Source organism: Rhagoletis zephyria, unplaced genomic scaffold (genome assembly GCF_001687245.7).
Source record: "Rhagoletis zephyria isolate East Lansing unplaced genomic scaffold, Rhagoletis_zephyria_1.1 Rzeph_scaffold_02092, whole genome shotgun sequence".
In the NCBI taxonomy this organism is placed as follows: Eukaryota; Metazoa; Arthropoda; class Insecta; order Diptera; family Tephritidae; genus Rhagoletis; species Rhagoletis zephyria.
In genome coordinates, this window is record NW_016159176.1 from 26,144 (window position 1) to 42,059 (window position 15,916).

Sequence of the window (15,916 nt, forward strand, 5' to 3'; positions counted from 1 at the left end):
TCTAGTCCGAACGCATTATGTCATTGAGAGACGCTTTCTTTCGATGCACACTGGTTTTCTATTCTTTCCCAATGAGCTTCTTCCGCCGGACATGCCATCTGCTCTTCCGCTCATTTTCATTTCTGCTCTTTTTTTTTCTCTTCAAATTTCTCAAGACATGCGCCTTAAATGGAAACGAATCATGTGTATGTACTTACTTATGTTGAGCGCTCCGTTAGAAAACTCACAGTCACGTACAATGTAGAGAATCTAAGTAAGTAAAAGAAAGCGCACAAAAAAAAATATTAAACAAGAAACATCATTGACCCCCACGCGTTGTGCAACAAGTTGCGCCCATGCTCTCTTTGAACTCAACGAAAGGCTGTAGTGATGAATGAGCAACGAAGATATGTACATACATAGGTAGGAGTGAATATACAAGTACTTACATCCATATGGGTATTTCCTTGAAAGTGTCAACCAAGAGCAAAAAAATAAAATTTTGCCTGGACAAAATGTATACATGCCAATCGATAGCTACATAGTTTGTCTTTCACCCACCAAAATATTGGAGAGAAATCATACCTTCCAGAAAGCCTTCATAATTTTGGTACACTAAAAAGAATTGCAACTCTATACAAAAATTTAGTAAAGCTTATGTTCCGTAAGCCTTACAATAAAAACAACGTAAAACGAGTAAGAAAGTCTAAGTTCGGACCCAGCCGAACATTAAATACCCGGCGCAAGTATTAAATATATCGTCGATGTTTTTGCAAAACCGCCTATCTTACGGCACTCAAATTTTACAGGAGAGCGAAAAGCGGTTTATTCTTCAAAGGCATTGCCTTGATAGGCGGTATTTTCACTAGCTATTGTTTTACAAATATGTTGTTTTAATAACGATTTAACGATTTTTATGCATAAATCTCGGTGCCTGGGTTACCAAATCTCATTTTTGCTAAAACGGTGATTTGGGCGGTTTTGCAACTGGTCGATGGTCGGTTTTGCAAAATCATCGACGATATGTTTTTCACCTTTCAGAAAACTACCGCTACATGGTAAGCCGGGGTTTTTTTACCCCTATTTTAAACATCTTCAATAAAACGTTCAGTTAGACATAATTAGATAAACTTATATAGCCATATGTGGGCGGTATCACGCCCATTTTCTAAAATTCCAAATAATGTTACTCCTTTTGTAAGGGATTGTTTTTAGTATCACTTTTGAAAAATTAGCGTCCTTAAATTTTGAAATATAGAAGTACCAAGCATTTCTGAAATTTACCGTTATATGAAAATTGGCCGTAATTTTAGTACAATTTCAAAAATTTTCAACGTAAGAGTTATTGCAAGCATCAATTTTGAATAAATTAGCTTCAGTATTTACTGATTTATAGAAGATTTCGTAATTTTCAAAATTACCGTTATATGGGATGTGGACCTGGTTATTGCCCGATTTTAAAAAGTTTCAGCCGTTTGGTATGTTATACCAAGGACTACAACTGTGCCCAGTTTGGAAGAAATTGGTGGATCGGTTACCAATATAAACACATGTGACAATATGTTGGCGGGGCTACGCCCATTTTCCAAAAATTTAAAACATTCTTATTTTTTTATGCTAAAAATCATTGCAAATATCAATTTTGAGTGAATGAGCTTCAGTAGTTACTAAAATATCGCAGTTTTCGTATTTGTGAAAAATACCTTTATATGGGAGGTAGGCGTGGTTATTGTCCGATTTCCCCCATTTTCAACACCATCTGTCCTACGCTGAAAAGAAGTACACATACTAAATTTCGTCAAGATATCACAATTTTTACTCGAGTTATCGTGTGCACAGACGGACAGACGGAGGGACGGACAGACAGTCACCGCTTAATAGATTTCTTTCTTTTCTTCTATCAAAATTTCTGAAATCAGTTTGCAGCTCTCAAGAAAAAATGCTAGACTATTAATTTTTCAAGAAAATGTACAGCAAAACCAAAGTACATTTCCAACCAACAGAAATAATGAAAAATATTTCTTGTGATTTTTCTTGAGAGCTGCAAATAGTCCTTAAGCTTGGGCAATTAGGAATATTAAAGAAAAGCTCTTTGGGAATGTACATACATGCATATATGTAAGCATAGCCACGTATGTATGTATTTTACTTTTTTGCGCATAGAGCAGTTTTCATTGCGCGGATTAAAAAAAGGAGAAGATTTTCTATTTGCCGGCTATATATTCTTTTTTTAATATGTTCCGTTAAACTATCAATACCAAGTGCGGACAGATCAATTTGCAATTGGTTCTTCGATTGTTTTTGACAAGAGTGCACTGTCGTCGTTGTTTTTTTATTAATGTTGTTAGGGATCGATTAAAAGAAGACGCTTAATTTCTTTATTAAGTCTATGATAACAAAACCTTATGGACTAGATATTTCTTAAAATAAGTTTGTGTGTGCTTATTTATTATCTTTGCACAGCAACATTTCAAGTATTGTAAACTATTCAATTTCTTGTTTATACCTTTATAGATGATAAAAGGAGCCAAGATTATGTGGAGGAAAATGTGTCTGCATGCCGCCTGGAAGTTAGCGCCGCTTCTTCGAGTACACCCCTAGATTCAACAAAACATTTTCCAGTTAATTCACCAGCGGCACAACTTCCAGAAGCCAATATCACAAAAAAATCAAATGATTCTCCCCATTTAGATGCGCATATGGTAAGTTTCGAAACAGCATACATAAGAATATGAACTTATGTTTAGGAAATACCTACATACATATACATAGATATGTATACATGTACATAGTTTTTATATTAGTGAATCATAAAATTCGCTCGCTTTTATTACTCCCACTAAAATATTCGCCCTTCCACGGTGCAAAATTTGTTTGATGTTACACTCAACCCCCTAAAAGGGCATGTTTTTGCCTTCCTGACCCTATCTAGCTCACGCATTTCATAATATTGTCGTTTTAGGCAACCATCTGATATTCAGCGCAGCCATCATCACCCCTGACAAAGCCGATAATGTGCATTTTTTTGCCTTCCAAAAAATTGACATTTTAAAAAACGAACACAAAACTTTCCCACCGTTTGCCTTAATTTTAGAATCGAGCACGAAAAGAGAAAGGGGTAATCAAAAGGTGAAATTTTTTATTAGAAACGAAAACACCATAGGTTTGAAACTTAAACTGCATCGAAATGATATTTACTTAGCATACCGAGAGAATTATTGAAAACAAACTTTTCTTAAATCGATGTATTTTGGAACGAGTTTACGTCAACCCTTGTCAAATTTGGTTTGGAGACAAACCAAAATACATCGTATTAAAAACCCTGTCGGAAACAACAACAGCAAAGAAAAAAATTTGTATTAAATCATTTATCAGAAATAAATTTTCAAAGAAATTTTCACTTATACTAAAGAACAAGTCGATTTTCTTGAACTTTTTGCAAATTAGCGACTTACCCTGAAAATATCAATCATACGCCACGGTGCAATCGATATTGATTCCGATGGATACTGCAGTTTTCTTATAGTTGCTGATAAGTAGTAGATATAACAACCTACTGCTTATTCTAAATGTGTTTCAGTCTAACACATTTTTTGCAGAAAAATAGTTGGCAGAATATCATATCGTATACATATATGTACCTACCGTAACTGCACTTTTATTCAATACACGCACCACCAACAAGATCCTAGATTTTCAAATTTTAAATAAATAAATATGCTACCGGAAAGCTCTTACCCCAGCATCCATCTCTCAATACCCACTAGTTTTGTTTTCTTTTTCACTGCTACACACCGCCATGGATACAGCGAATTTCTTGAGCAAAGCTTTTACATAAAATGTACATACCAACAAAATGCATGCAAAAATGAAAATTTCATATACATATGTATATAGTTACATAGTTAAAACAAAAAATACGCATGTGCCTGCTCCGTAGTTAGAAAAGTAGAGCAAAAGCGCATTTTCTTAGCCTGGCCCGCGAAAATGCGCTTTTGCGTCAAGCGTTGAAAAGGACCATGCAGATACTTATGTAGAACTTATGGTGCTAAAGAGTTGCTGGTATATCTGTGATGTGCGCCAATTGAGTAGAGCATTCCCAGGGAAAAAAATTGCATTACGGTATTTGAATTGAGCTTTAATTGGGAAGGTGTGGCGCTGAGAAGGATACTGTGGTACCAAGTGACGAGCTCTATCGACCGGCAGCGTTTTTGTTTACGCATGCAGCTATTTGTTTCATTGCAAGTTAAACCGTGGGAGAAATCAGGAGATACATATAACGTAAAAAGAGAGGGCTTACCGAGCTGGTAAGATAAACAAACTTTAAATCAAACCTGCAATACCAGTCTGTACAGGATGCAAGACTTGACAAGCCAAAATTGAGGCATTAATTCATTTATCGATTTTTTATTTATGTAAAATGTAGAGTTAGTAATTGATGGCGAAGCAGACATTTGTAAATTTTTGGGCGAACCTAGCACCTTGCCACCTCTCATGTCGGTTGTTGGTGTTACCGGCAGGGTATGAGTACAATGTCTTGTGGACATCTTTACCACCTCCCTTACATTTTGCATCTCTATACAGTTATGGGTCATATATGTAATACTTCTATATTGGCAGTAAGCTAACTACTCAATGTGTAAGCATTCCGAAATCAAAGCGAGACAGTCTAGTAAAATTTTTGTCAATGTATTGTGTACTTGAGTGCCGTTTTTGTATATGTGTTGTGTACATGTTTATTTATAAACGTATGTGTTCTTTTTCTTTCGTGCGTGCTTATTGATATATCTGTACTGTAGTGTTTTCGGACGGTACTAGCTCTTACTGCCAATATAGGAGTATTACATATATGTTATGGGTAGTAACAGTCCCCTCTCCACTCAAACCCGGCAATATTCAAAAGATTTGAGTGGTTTCCTCTCTTTCGGCCACTAAATTGAGTAGTTGAGCGATATTTGTTGCTTCTCTGTTGATGTTTATATTTTTCTTTACGTTGCACGTGCGCTTGCTAATATTCGTGTATGCGTAAACTTTGTACATAGTACATAGGTACAAAGTTAGACTGGGGTCCTTGCATGCGTCATTGGCGTTCGAAGAATTGCCACACCGTGGCATTGAATATTGACGACTTTCTAAACTTGAACAGCGTTCAAATGCACTCGCATTGTTAACATCATTTTCATACCTACATATGAATACATATGTACATATATACATATAAGCATGTTTATTAGCGTGGGCCGAAAATCCGCTTTTTTAGAATTTTGATTGGTAATAGCAAAAATATGGTTCACTATGCTCTAAAAACAATCTGAGTGAAATATGACAATTTTTGGTCAATATCTTAGGCCCGCCTAAGTCCATCAAAATTCAATATGGCCAAAAAATAAAAATTAATAAATAAATTAAGTAATACATTTGCTTACTAAAATTGCAATAATTTTCTAAAGTATTAGTCCTACATAATTAGGTATATGGATCTTATTTTTTTTAGTACTTGAACTTTGATGGACTTGGGCGAGCCTAGGATATTGACCAACACCTTTCACATTTCACACAGATATTTTTTAGAGCATAATGAACCATATTTTTGCTATGACCAATCAAAATTCTAAAAAAGCGGATTTTCGGCCCACGTTAATGTTTATGTTTCTTTTTGGTTGTTGATGTTTCCGAAATTATACATACATATCGTCGTTTAAAGTGCAAAACCGCGTATCAAGATAATGCAAAACCGCGTATGTGAGGTTGCATAAATTTTTTTTCTGGAGAGTAAATACACTCATTTTGCAAAAATGGTTCTCTTTTTTATAAAGCAATCGCATTTCTGGCTAGTATATTTCAGGATGAATGGATAAGGATTGTGCCAAGAGCTTGTGTGAGCAAATCCAATTTTTGGCAGCAAATGTCAGTTACGCGGTTTTGCAGAATGACAATACACGGTTTTGTACTTTAAACGACGATATGTACATACATATATGGAAAGTGGAGTTTAAGGCCGGAACTGAAAGCGCCTCTACCCTACACAAAACATACTCGTTTACTTGTGGGTGACTACTTCACTATGCGTACATACTCGAAAATTTCGTACAAGTCCATTATGCCTGCCAACATTTTTACATATCTAAGTCATGACTTCCATTTCAGTATCAGTTTTGAAGTAGTTACAGCACTGGCCAGGTTCACAGTTTGTCTCTCACTGTAAACACTTGAACTCCTTCCTTGCCCCCTATTCTCCACGATGTAGAAGATTGCCTATGCTTTGGCTTGGAATCTTTGTCAACCATACATACGAAATTTCCAAACCAGCACAATCGTATTTGTATCAGTTGGACTATGCCATGTGACCTTTAAAACGTGTTCAGTTCATCATCCCATATTCTTTTCCACACTTCTCTCACGCGCACAGGGCCTAGGTAGATTGAAAGAGCGCACTGTTTTTCAATTGCCTTCCTATTAGCGCCACTATTCTAACTTCGGCTTGGTAGTGTGGAAGGACATAAATATCTCCGGTGTCGCCGTTCAACATTGTGAGCACGCTCTATTGGATTAATTAGAATTTCCTTCTTCATCTCTGTAGGAACCAGCCTCTCCATTGAAATCATTTCATTTCTGCCTTATTTTCTGATAGAATTTTCGAGGCGCATTGTGATTCCTTTTAGTGAGGAACACGGAACTAGTTCTTTCTGATGTATGTAGAATACGTCTTACGTTTCGATATGGAGGCTATGCCGAAATGTTGCAGTTGTAATTTTTAGAGCTTTACGAAAACGCTCATTGCACGACAACTAATGAAGCGATTTCAAAGAAAAGTATGGCGTTTCAAAGATAAAATTACATACCTATCGACATATTCATTTTTGTAAGTAACCGTTTCTGTCGTAAAAAGAACGGTAAACATTGGCTTATTTTGGGGTCAATTTCGAGCCTTTAAAATGCTCCAGCAGCTTATGATTTGCAGATATAACTTTCATTTTCGGGATATAGATTCTTTGGAGCAATAAAAATATTATCGTGTACAGATTTTATATAAATTCAACTAATATTGAGCACTTTAAGGCAATAAATTGTTGCAAATATTTGCAAATTTTTTTATTACTAAAATGCTCGAAAACCGCTCGAATGATTTGGTTTTTATTTTCTTTAATCAAAAATTCAAGAGTTTTCCTTTCGTTTGGTGTATGGGAAGTATTGGTTGATATCTTCTAAGTATGTTTATTTGATTCAAATATATGGGCATAAATGATTTCCCATACAAAATCACTTCGTCATCATTTTGCAAACACGTGCATGCGTTGGAAGTGAGGAAGGGGACAAAAAGTATATACATATGTGTGCGTAAGTACATATTTCAGCTTTTGATAAACAGATGGCGCAATAAAAGCAAAGATAAGTATAAAGGAAAAGATGAGGATGAGGATAACGATAAAAGTATAGATGAAGATAGAGGAAGAAAGATTAAAATAAAGGTAATTAAAGAGAAAAGGATATAGATAGATGCACAGAGACTCAATCTGGTAACTGTTTCGGGATTTTAGAGATTTTCGGGATTCTCGGGACTTATCGATATAATAATTGATATTTTGTCGGTTCTGTTATCGATATTTTTATCGATCTTGTAATCGAAATTTTTACCGATAATGTTATTGATTTTGCTATCGATATTTTCGGAACTTATCGATATAATGATCGATATTTTTATCGATTTTGTTATCGATATTTTTTATCGATTCTGTTATCGATAATTTTATGGATTTTGTTATCAATTTTGTAATCGATTTTGTTATCGACTTAAGTATCGATTTTGTTATCGATAATTTCATCGATTTTGTTATCAATATTTACCGATTTTGTTATCGACATTATTATCGATTTTGCTATCAATTTTGTTATCGATATTTTTATAGATTTTGTTGTCGATATTTTAATCGATTTTGTTGTCGATATTTTTATCGATTTTGCTATCGATATTATTATCGATATTTTCATTGATTTTTTATCGATGGTTTTATTGAATGTGTGCTTTCGTTTTTGACTTGTATATGCTCTTAACCATACCACGTATTCTACGTTTAAATTTAGTGGCCGTTTCTCCGATACAGCCTGCAGACCAAGACGAAGGCGCGGGATGTTCCTTTTTTTATTTTCTGTCAATTTCCATATAAAGTTCAAAAAATTAAAATCATTTTTCATCTAAATTGCTTTCGTGAAATTAGCTGTAAGAACAAAACTTTTTAAATAAACAAAAATTAATAACAAAATGTGAAAGATTTTAGATATTGGGTATGGTAGCATGACATCTTCCAATCTGCTTAATTGTCAGGTAGTTATTAAGGCGACGAAAAAGTGACAATGGAACTACATATCTTCTTTTTGTGTCATAGTTAAGATGATAACATATCATCATATAGGACTAAGGATCAGCACCTTTGCAAAACCCAAGACTCCTTGTCGTATGAGTAATTTTTACATTTAGTAAGTGTTTGAAATTAATGCTTATGCATACATACCAGGGTTTTTGCGAATCTTTGCATTCGCAGCCGCGGAGCGCATTAAATTTAGCATTCGCATTCGCAATTCTCAAGGGGATTTTTTCGAAATTTTAGATTGGAAGATAAAAGTTGTAAATAATATTATTTAAATTCACATACAATGTTGTGATCGAAATTCAAGATTGATTTGTCCATCATTTGTGGAACTTTTTGAACTCGGAATTGGGAAGTGGCAAGGCAAATTTATATAAGGTGGTGTTACTAGCTCAGCTGATTTTGTGTATGTGTTTCGCCGCACGGCTTCTTATATCAAATTGAAAAATTTTGTTTGAATTTCTACACACACTTACAGATTTTGACAGTTTATGCCGCCAAAGCAAAAACAAAATACATGTAAATTTTTGTTTTTGTACTCCTGCTATCACCTTATATTAATTCGCCTTGGAGAGTGGTCTTCTCTTAGTGTCAGTTTTTCAGTGCACAGCTGTGGCTTAAACTTAGATTAAACACCCGAGCTGGCTGGTTTAAACTAAGATTAGCGAATCAAATGTCAGCCAGCTGTTGAATTTAAACTCAGTTTACGTGATCTAAGCTTAAACTGCAACGGAAAAACTGGCCCTTATTAGCGGTATCGACGGCAACGCTGCCACTTAGTGTGATGTCCTTAAAACTTTAAATTGCTGCATACTTTTAGGCACAGCATAAATTACATAGTTCCAAATGAAGTTAATAAAAGCGGGATAAAAATGTATCATTACAACACAATATGATTGAAAAAATAGAAATCAAATTTCAATTACATATGTTTATTTCAAAAATATAATTTACGGCCCCTATCTAAGAATAATTAACGGTGCTTATATTTACTATTTAGACGCAATATATTGCTCTATAGAGAATAAAAAAAAAACTTATATTTCATGCATTCCCTTAATTTTTTAGAGTACATCAAAAAATGTAGAACGTAAAAGCGACTGCAAGGAGCACACAGAATTGCGACAGCAAAAAGAAACAGAAATAGAAGAAATCACACAAAACACTGAAAATGTGAAAACTAATTTCTCGAACAGCATTAATGCAGCGTGGGCATCATCAACGCCGCAGTCACCACATCAGAACCTGAATTTCGAACACACACAGTTGTATCAATACGAATTACCATCTCCACCTGTGCCACCAGCACCTCCACAGAACTCGCCAGTCGATTACAATCCCACAATCAACACTACTAATATGGGTACATTTGCATATAGTGCACTGCCAGCAGCGACACCATTGAAACCACCTACAAATGCAGCTGCTGCTGCAGCGGCGGCAGCAGTGGCGGCAGCGGCAGCAGCAGCAGCTGCAACAATACGCACGAATAGAAGTCGAATAATGGAAGGTGATTTGATACCAAGCAAAAAATCGAAACGGAAAACGCACCTTGTGCCTGGGAAATGGCAGAAAGACAATGAGGAAGTGGAGGCGAGCGAAGGTGGCAAGGACAAACGGGTAGGCATTTTACGAATAGTTGTATATTGAATAGACATGTACATAGTATGTACACTAGAATGGCCCAAAAAAAGTTTAAAATGTTAACCTCTCACCCCCTAGATATTTTTAAATGGAAAATAGAATACCCTTCTTTTTTTCTTAAAAAAAAAAAACATATTTAGAACTGCCTCAAAGTCAATGAAGTTTTGGGTGTATTTTATATGGGCAAAACACACTTATTCGTAGAAAGGTAGTGTTCCTGAAAATGAATATTTTTTGATCGGAAAACTTGCTTCCAGAAATAGTACCCAATTTTTTAATCTACCGATTTTTGAGGGTATTCCCATTGCATTTTTTGGAGATTTTGGGGGACCTATAAAAAATAGTTAGTATTTAAAAATGGTTTAATAAAAGTTGGGTACTGTCTTTTAGTAAATACTAGGGGTGAGAGCTTAAAATTTTAAACTTTTTTCTCCCCTGTCTGTATTTTTGAACCACCCTATTGTACACCCATGGCCAAAATAGAAGAAACGCCTTATTTCCCTGCAAGGAAGCCGCCAACTAGTAAATCAAATTTCTAGTTCCGTACTAGATCTTTGTCGCCAAAAACGAACTAGTCCAAAAGCAACTAGATCACCATTAGTTCAAAATCAGCGAAATGTGGTTCTTTTAACAAACAATTTTATTTCACTTTTTTCAATAGAAATCTATATCTAAGGTGGCGAATTTAGAACTGGTTCGCAACTATCGAAAAAGGGATGCAGCGGGGGGCTTGTTTACTTTACATAGATATGTGTTTGGCGGCTTTTTCGTTTAAACACGCTTTCATTCTGCACTTCGCAGATTCCTTTTCATAGCTTGGTAATACAAAACAAAAATTTGTGTTAACATTTTAACATCTTGGGAGTCTAACCAATAACAGCACGCACCTCTGCAAACTCAGTTACAGCCAAATGTATGTAAACGTACATTTCTTACAATTATTTAAACAAATTTAGTTTCAAATTGAAAACACATTTCTTTGAAAATAATTGCAAAAGTGGAAGAACCGAAAAGATTGAAAAATCAACACACTTTTTCTTTCGTCCGTCGATTTTAGAATTAGTTCGGAACAAGAGAATTTTGGACTAGTTAGGAACTATCGAAAGGGGATGCAGCGGGGCCAATTGACATTTCCTGCAGCTCAATATCTTACAAAGATCATATAAATTCATATTTCAAACTTTGTGCAAAAATTATAAAAATTCTGAAAAGTTTCATCAAAGTTCTCAAAGTTCTTTTTCGTCAGATTTCTTGAGTAAGCAGTTTTTTATTTTAGCCAATTCAATTTTAGTATAAAAAGGTATAACTTTAAAGTTGCTAAGAAATCGCGTTGATTTTCGGAAATTTTTAGCCCCGCATTTTTTCCCTTACAAAGTATCGAGCCCTAACCGCCAAAATAACGTAAGCGACATTTTTTTCAAAATTTTCTTTTTGATGCAGAAATGCATCTAGATGCTCTAGGAATATTTCTGCATCAAAAAGAAAATTTTGAAAAAAGTGTCGCTTACGTTATTTTGGCGGTTAGGGCTCGGTATGTTCGACAGTTTTTTTATACAGTCAGACAAAAATATAGCAAAAATCAACGGGTTTTTTTAGAAACCTATGTTTTACACTTTACTAAAATTAAATGGGCTATATAACTGCATACCCAAAAAAATTCTAAAAAATCTGATTAACAAGTTGAGAATTTTGATGCACCTTTGCAGAATTTTTATAATTTTTGCTCTGCACTTTAGTAAAGAAATAACAAATATTAAATAAAGAAAAGAAATATAGCCAAACCTGGTTAAAATAAGGCGTTTCTTTTATTTTGGCCATTGGTGATATACATATGTATGTATCTAAATACATATATATGTGTAGTTAGGCATTGCATTGCGAATTAAAGAAATTCAAGTCAACCTAATTTCTAATTTTATCCACAGGATATGACACCCTTGCCGGGCTTTCAGCAAGCTTTTGGCTCCACAGAAATCGGTCGTTTCTTCGAAACATTTCTATTAAGTCCGCCTGATTGTCATAGTTTCAATGACACCTACGAATCTTTCAATGTCGAAGAGCAATTGCAACAAATGCATCAACAGCAGCAGCAACAGCAACAGCAACAACAACAAAAACACCAATTACAAATGCAACATGAACAGCAACAGTTGCAGCTTAAACAAATTCATCAACAACAGCAGCAACAACACCAACAGCAACAGCAACAGCAATATGCATCACACGATTATTTCAGTCGTAGATACTCGGACAATAGCGGCTATCACACACAACGGTTGCATGCCAACTATCCCCACCAGCACCTGCCAGCTACTCACCCATACTACAGAGGTCAAGCGCATCCTCCGTACCCGCTCAATAGCGGCAACAGCTATCGTGACATGTGGTTGTATGGCCGCCGCGCGCCCTCTCCCTATGACTTGCCTTACGAATACGGTGGCGCTCCAGCGAGTAGTGGCTCCCCTGCGTCGCCTTATGAAATGCCTTTGAGTGCTCGAACGCCCTATGGCTCTCCGTACGATAGATTGGGTTATAGTTATGGGCGGATGAATGGCAGCTTTAGTGGCATACGCTGTAACGGTTATTGAGATATAGTAACGTAAGTCAAGTATTAAATAAAGTAGTAAATATTTGTAGTTAAAAACAAAGAATGAGCAATTTTCAAACACATTTTTCCAAAATGCTTAGTTGCAGAAATATGTAAGTATGTACATATTATATACTATATACGTATGTATATGTTAGAAGTAATTTAAACATACAGCAGTGGTCATGTGAACGGTTAATATATGTGCCTTTTCGGACAAAATTCTGGAACGTCTTCTTCAGTTCAAATAAATAGGAAGCATAACCAAATTTTTGATCAAAATTACAAAATTTATGATAAAATTATTCAAAGTTGCATATTTCTATTTAGATACATACATACATATATATGTGTGTATGTATTTATAACTTTTTACTTCTATCCTAAATGTAAGTGGGCGAATACATTTGTATGTATTAGCGGTAAAAAAAACTATGTAAAATATAAAAATTGCGTGCATACACACATACACAAATTGTTTCTTGTCACAAAAAAAATTTGAAAATTAGCAAAGGATTAAAATCAAAACAAACCGAATAATGCAATAGTACAATTTTGAGGTAAATATGTATGTAAAAAGAACTAAAAATACAATTTATCAATTTACAAAATTAAAAGTAAATCGAAATTTGAATTAAAATTAAGTAATATGTATAATATAAATATGAATTCTATATATCGTAGCTATCATGTCAAACTATTGAATGTGAAAATGGGTACTTTTCAGGAGAGCAAAAAAATTGTTGTAAAAAATGTTGTTGTCATTAGAAAAAAGTGTCCTCTGCTTCCAAGAGGACTAAATTCAAAGATTTGCCAACTTACGTATTATTCTAAGCGCATGCGCAAGATATCGTAAATGAAATAGCATTTTAGCACATTCAATAGTTTGACATGGTAGCGACGATATGTAAATAGTATGTATGTATGTATAATTATATTTAGTTTTTAGTTTTTAGTTATTTTGTATCTCGAACGATATGCCGCACGAATGATTCGTCTGCAGCTGACATCGTCTCTGATTGCAATTTTATTACGCTATCGGTCATCTTCGTTTTGTTTACGTCGATTAGGTTGCAATCGTCTCGGTTACATTTAAACCGGCTAGAATTATGCCGCCGGACTAATTTTTGAGGCCTTTCTCTGCAGACGAATCGTTCGAGATAGATAATAAGGCTGTAAGTCTGCCAAAACTGAATTGAGAGCATACGGATTTTGCCAAATCGAGTTCAACGCTTTTACACACAACACCTTAGCTGATCTATGATTTGGCGTGGAATGCTTGGTCTGAGCCCTCTCTAGCCAAATGATTTTATTCTTCATCTTTTATGGCCTATAACTGCTTAAGCGACTTCGTTTCTCCTCTGTACCAACTGACGCCGATTAGAAATTCCAAGTGAAGTCAAATGCTCCTGCACTGGATCATTCATCAGCAGGTTCCGCGTTTAATACCTTTAAAGCCGGAGCGTTTGTGCGACGGAGAATACCTGGTATATGGTGGATTTACCAGAGCCACGGCTACACTGATAAATCCCAATCAGTTCGTTTACGGTGGGCTTTAACCTTTTACACAATACGCTCGATAAGAACTTGAAGGAAACGTTTAGAAGGCTGATCCCGCGGTAGTTGGTACATATGGCAGGGCAGCTTTTCTTGTGGATTAGGCAGAGCAGACTTTCTACATACGAGTTGATGCAAGCACCTTATCAACTCTACGTCACTCTATTTGAATAGCTTAGCTGGGGCGCCGACAGCTCCAGCAGCTTGGGTTTCATCAGCCAAGAAATTACTATTCGTACCTCGTCGTATTCGGTACGGCGGCTCATGGACTCCTCTCGCCATCGACTGGGATTCAGATCAATCTTCTGCACTACTTCCAATGTGGTTGGCATTCCATAATTTAAGCATGGTCGGGTTATCGGTCTTACAGGAGGTCTAGAATCCTTCCTTAAGTCGCCTGATTTTACAACGCTTTTATCAACTTGCAATGTTGTGGGTCCAGAAACTTTCAATGCTGTGGATCCAGAAACTTTCAATGTTGTGTGTCCGACACCAAAGCAAAGCCTTGAAATGTTCCTATAAAAAAGCATAGTGCATAGGGCGACAGCTGTAGTGAATAGGGTGAGGTAGATGATATCTAGATGTCGCCCTATGTACTATGTTTGCTACAGCGGAAATAGACGACACGCCATTTCTTTAAATAAAATTAATTGGTGCTCGTTTGTATGTACATACATATGTAAATGCATGTGTTTGCACCTTTCTATTAATATCGTTGAATTATTTTAATATCTATTGCAAAATTTTTTTTCAGACAGGACTAAAAAGTAGAAAATAAATAATATAAAAAAAACTTTTTAATATACAACGCTTTTATAAATGGACTAAAAAGTAGAAAATAATATTTCTCAGTCCCATAGAATTTGTTTTGATAACTTTTGATTTTGAAATTTTAGCAAAAGTCATTATAAACAATCTATGAAATTGAAAATGAAAAGCGTGGGGCGCATGTAATACACTTGAATTGATATGAAAAGTAATATATGTATGTATGTATGTGGGTATATGAATAACGACCGCTTAAAATCGATTTCAAAGTTCTACTTTCGCTGTAGAAATTTTAGGTCTACGTTATGTAGTTTGACTATTGTCAACTAAATCGAATGCTTTGTATTGCATGCGCTCCACGTTTTTCATTTTCAATTTCATAGATTGTTTATAATGACTTTTGCTAAAATTTCAAAATCAAAAGTATATCAAAACAAATTCTATGGGACGAGAAATATTATTTTCTACTTTTTAGTCCATTTATAAAAGCGTTGTATATTAAAAAGTTTTTTTTTATATTATTTATTGTAATAAAATTTTCTTGTGTTTACTGAGTCTCCCAACATAATTAATTTAAGACTTGCATTACTTATTCTCCACCTCAAAGTCTATGGCTATTAGGATTGCAAATACCTCTGCTTAGAATACCGAGACATATTTCGCAAGAGAGAGATTAAGTTTGTTCCCGTTACAACTGATATAGACTCCAGATTCTGAGCCTGTGTCCGTTTCGTAACCATCGGTGAAGATTCTACAATATGGTAGGCCAAGACGCAGCCGCAGGAAACTCCACATTATAGTAATCTCTTTAACAGAGGCAATGGTGTTAATACTCTGTGATATTAATATAAATTAATTTCTAATTCTCTGCCTCTAACATTTTCTGTCTCACTCCAAAATGTAACAAATCATCACATCACATACATTAGTTGATAGTAGGTTTAGTAGTGCATCCAAAGCAGCCCCAGGTTTGGTAGGGAAATTCGTGTAAAGCTAACGGAAATCGTTTTTTAAA

General features: G+C 35.2%; 1 protein-coding gene across 2 annotated transcripts in view; it reads left to right on the forward strand.

The window, feature by feature from the left end:
- The window catches only part of LOC108365981 (ecdysone-induced protein 74EF), a 46,348-nt gene that overhangs the window by 24,104 nt on the left and 6,328 nt on the right, over positions 1 to 15,916 (forward strand). Inside the window, exons 3-5 of one of the 2 annotated variants that reach the window (XM_017620226.1) lie at positions 2,494 to 2,681; positions 9,414 to 9,965; positions 11,915 to 12,588. In XM_017620226.1, the coding sequence (XP_017475715.1) occupies positions 2,494 to 2,681; positions 9,414 to 9,965; positions 11,915 to 12,577 (1,403 nt within the window). In that variant the 3' untranslated portion in view covers positions 12,578 to 12,588. Of the gene's footprint in view, positions 1 to 2,493; positions 2,682 to 9,413; positions 9,966 to 11,914; positions 14,605 to 15,916 lie in introns of those variants that run through there. The other variant, XM_017620225.1, reaches the window with a different exon arrangement.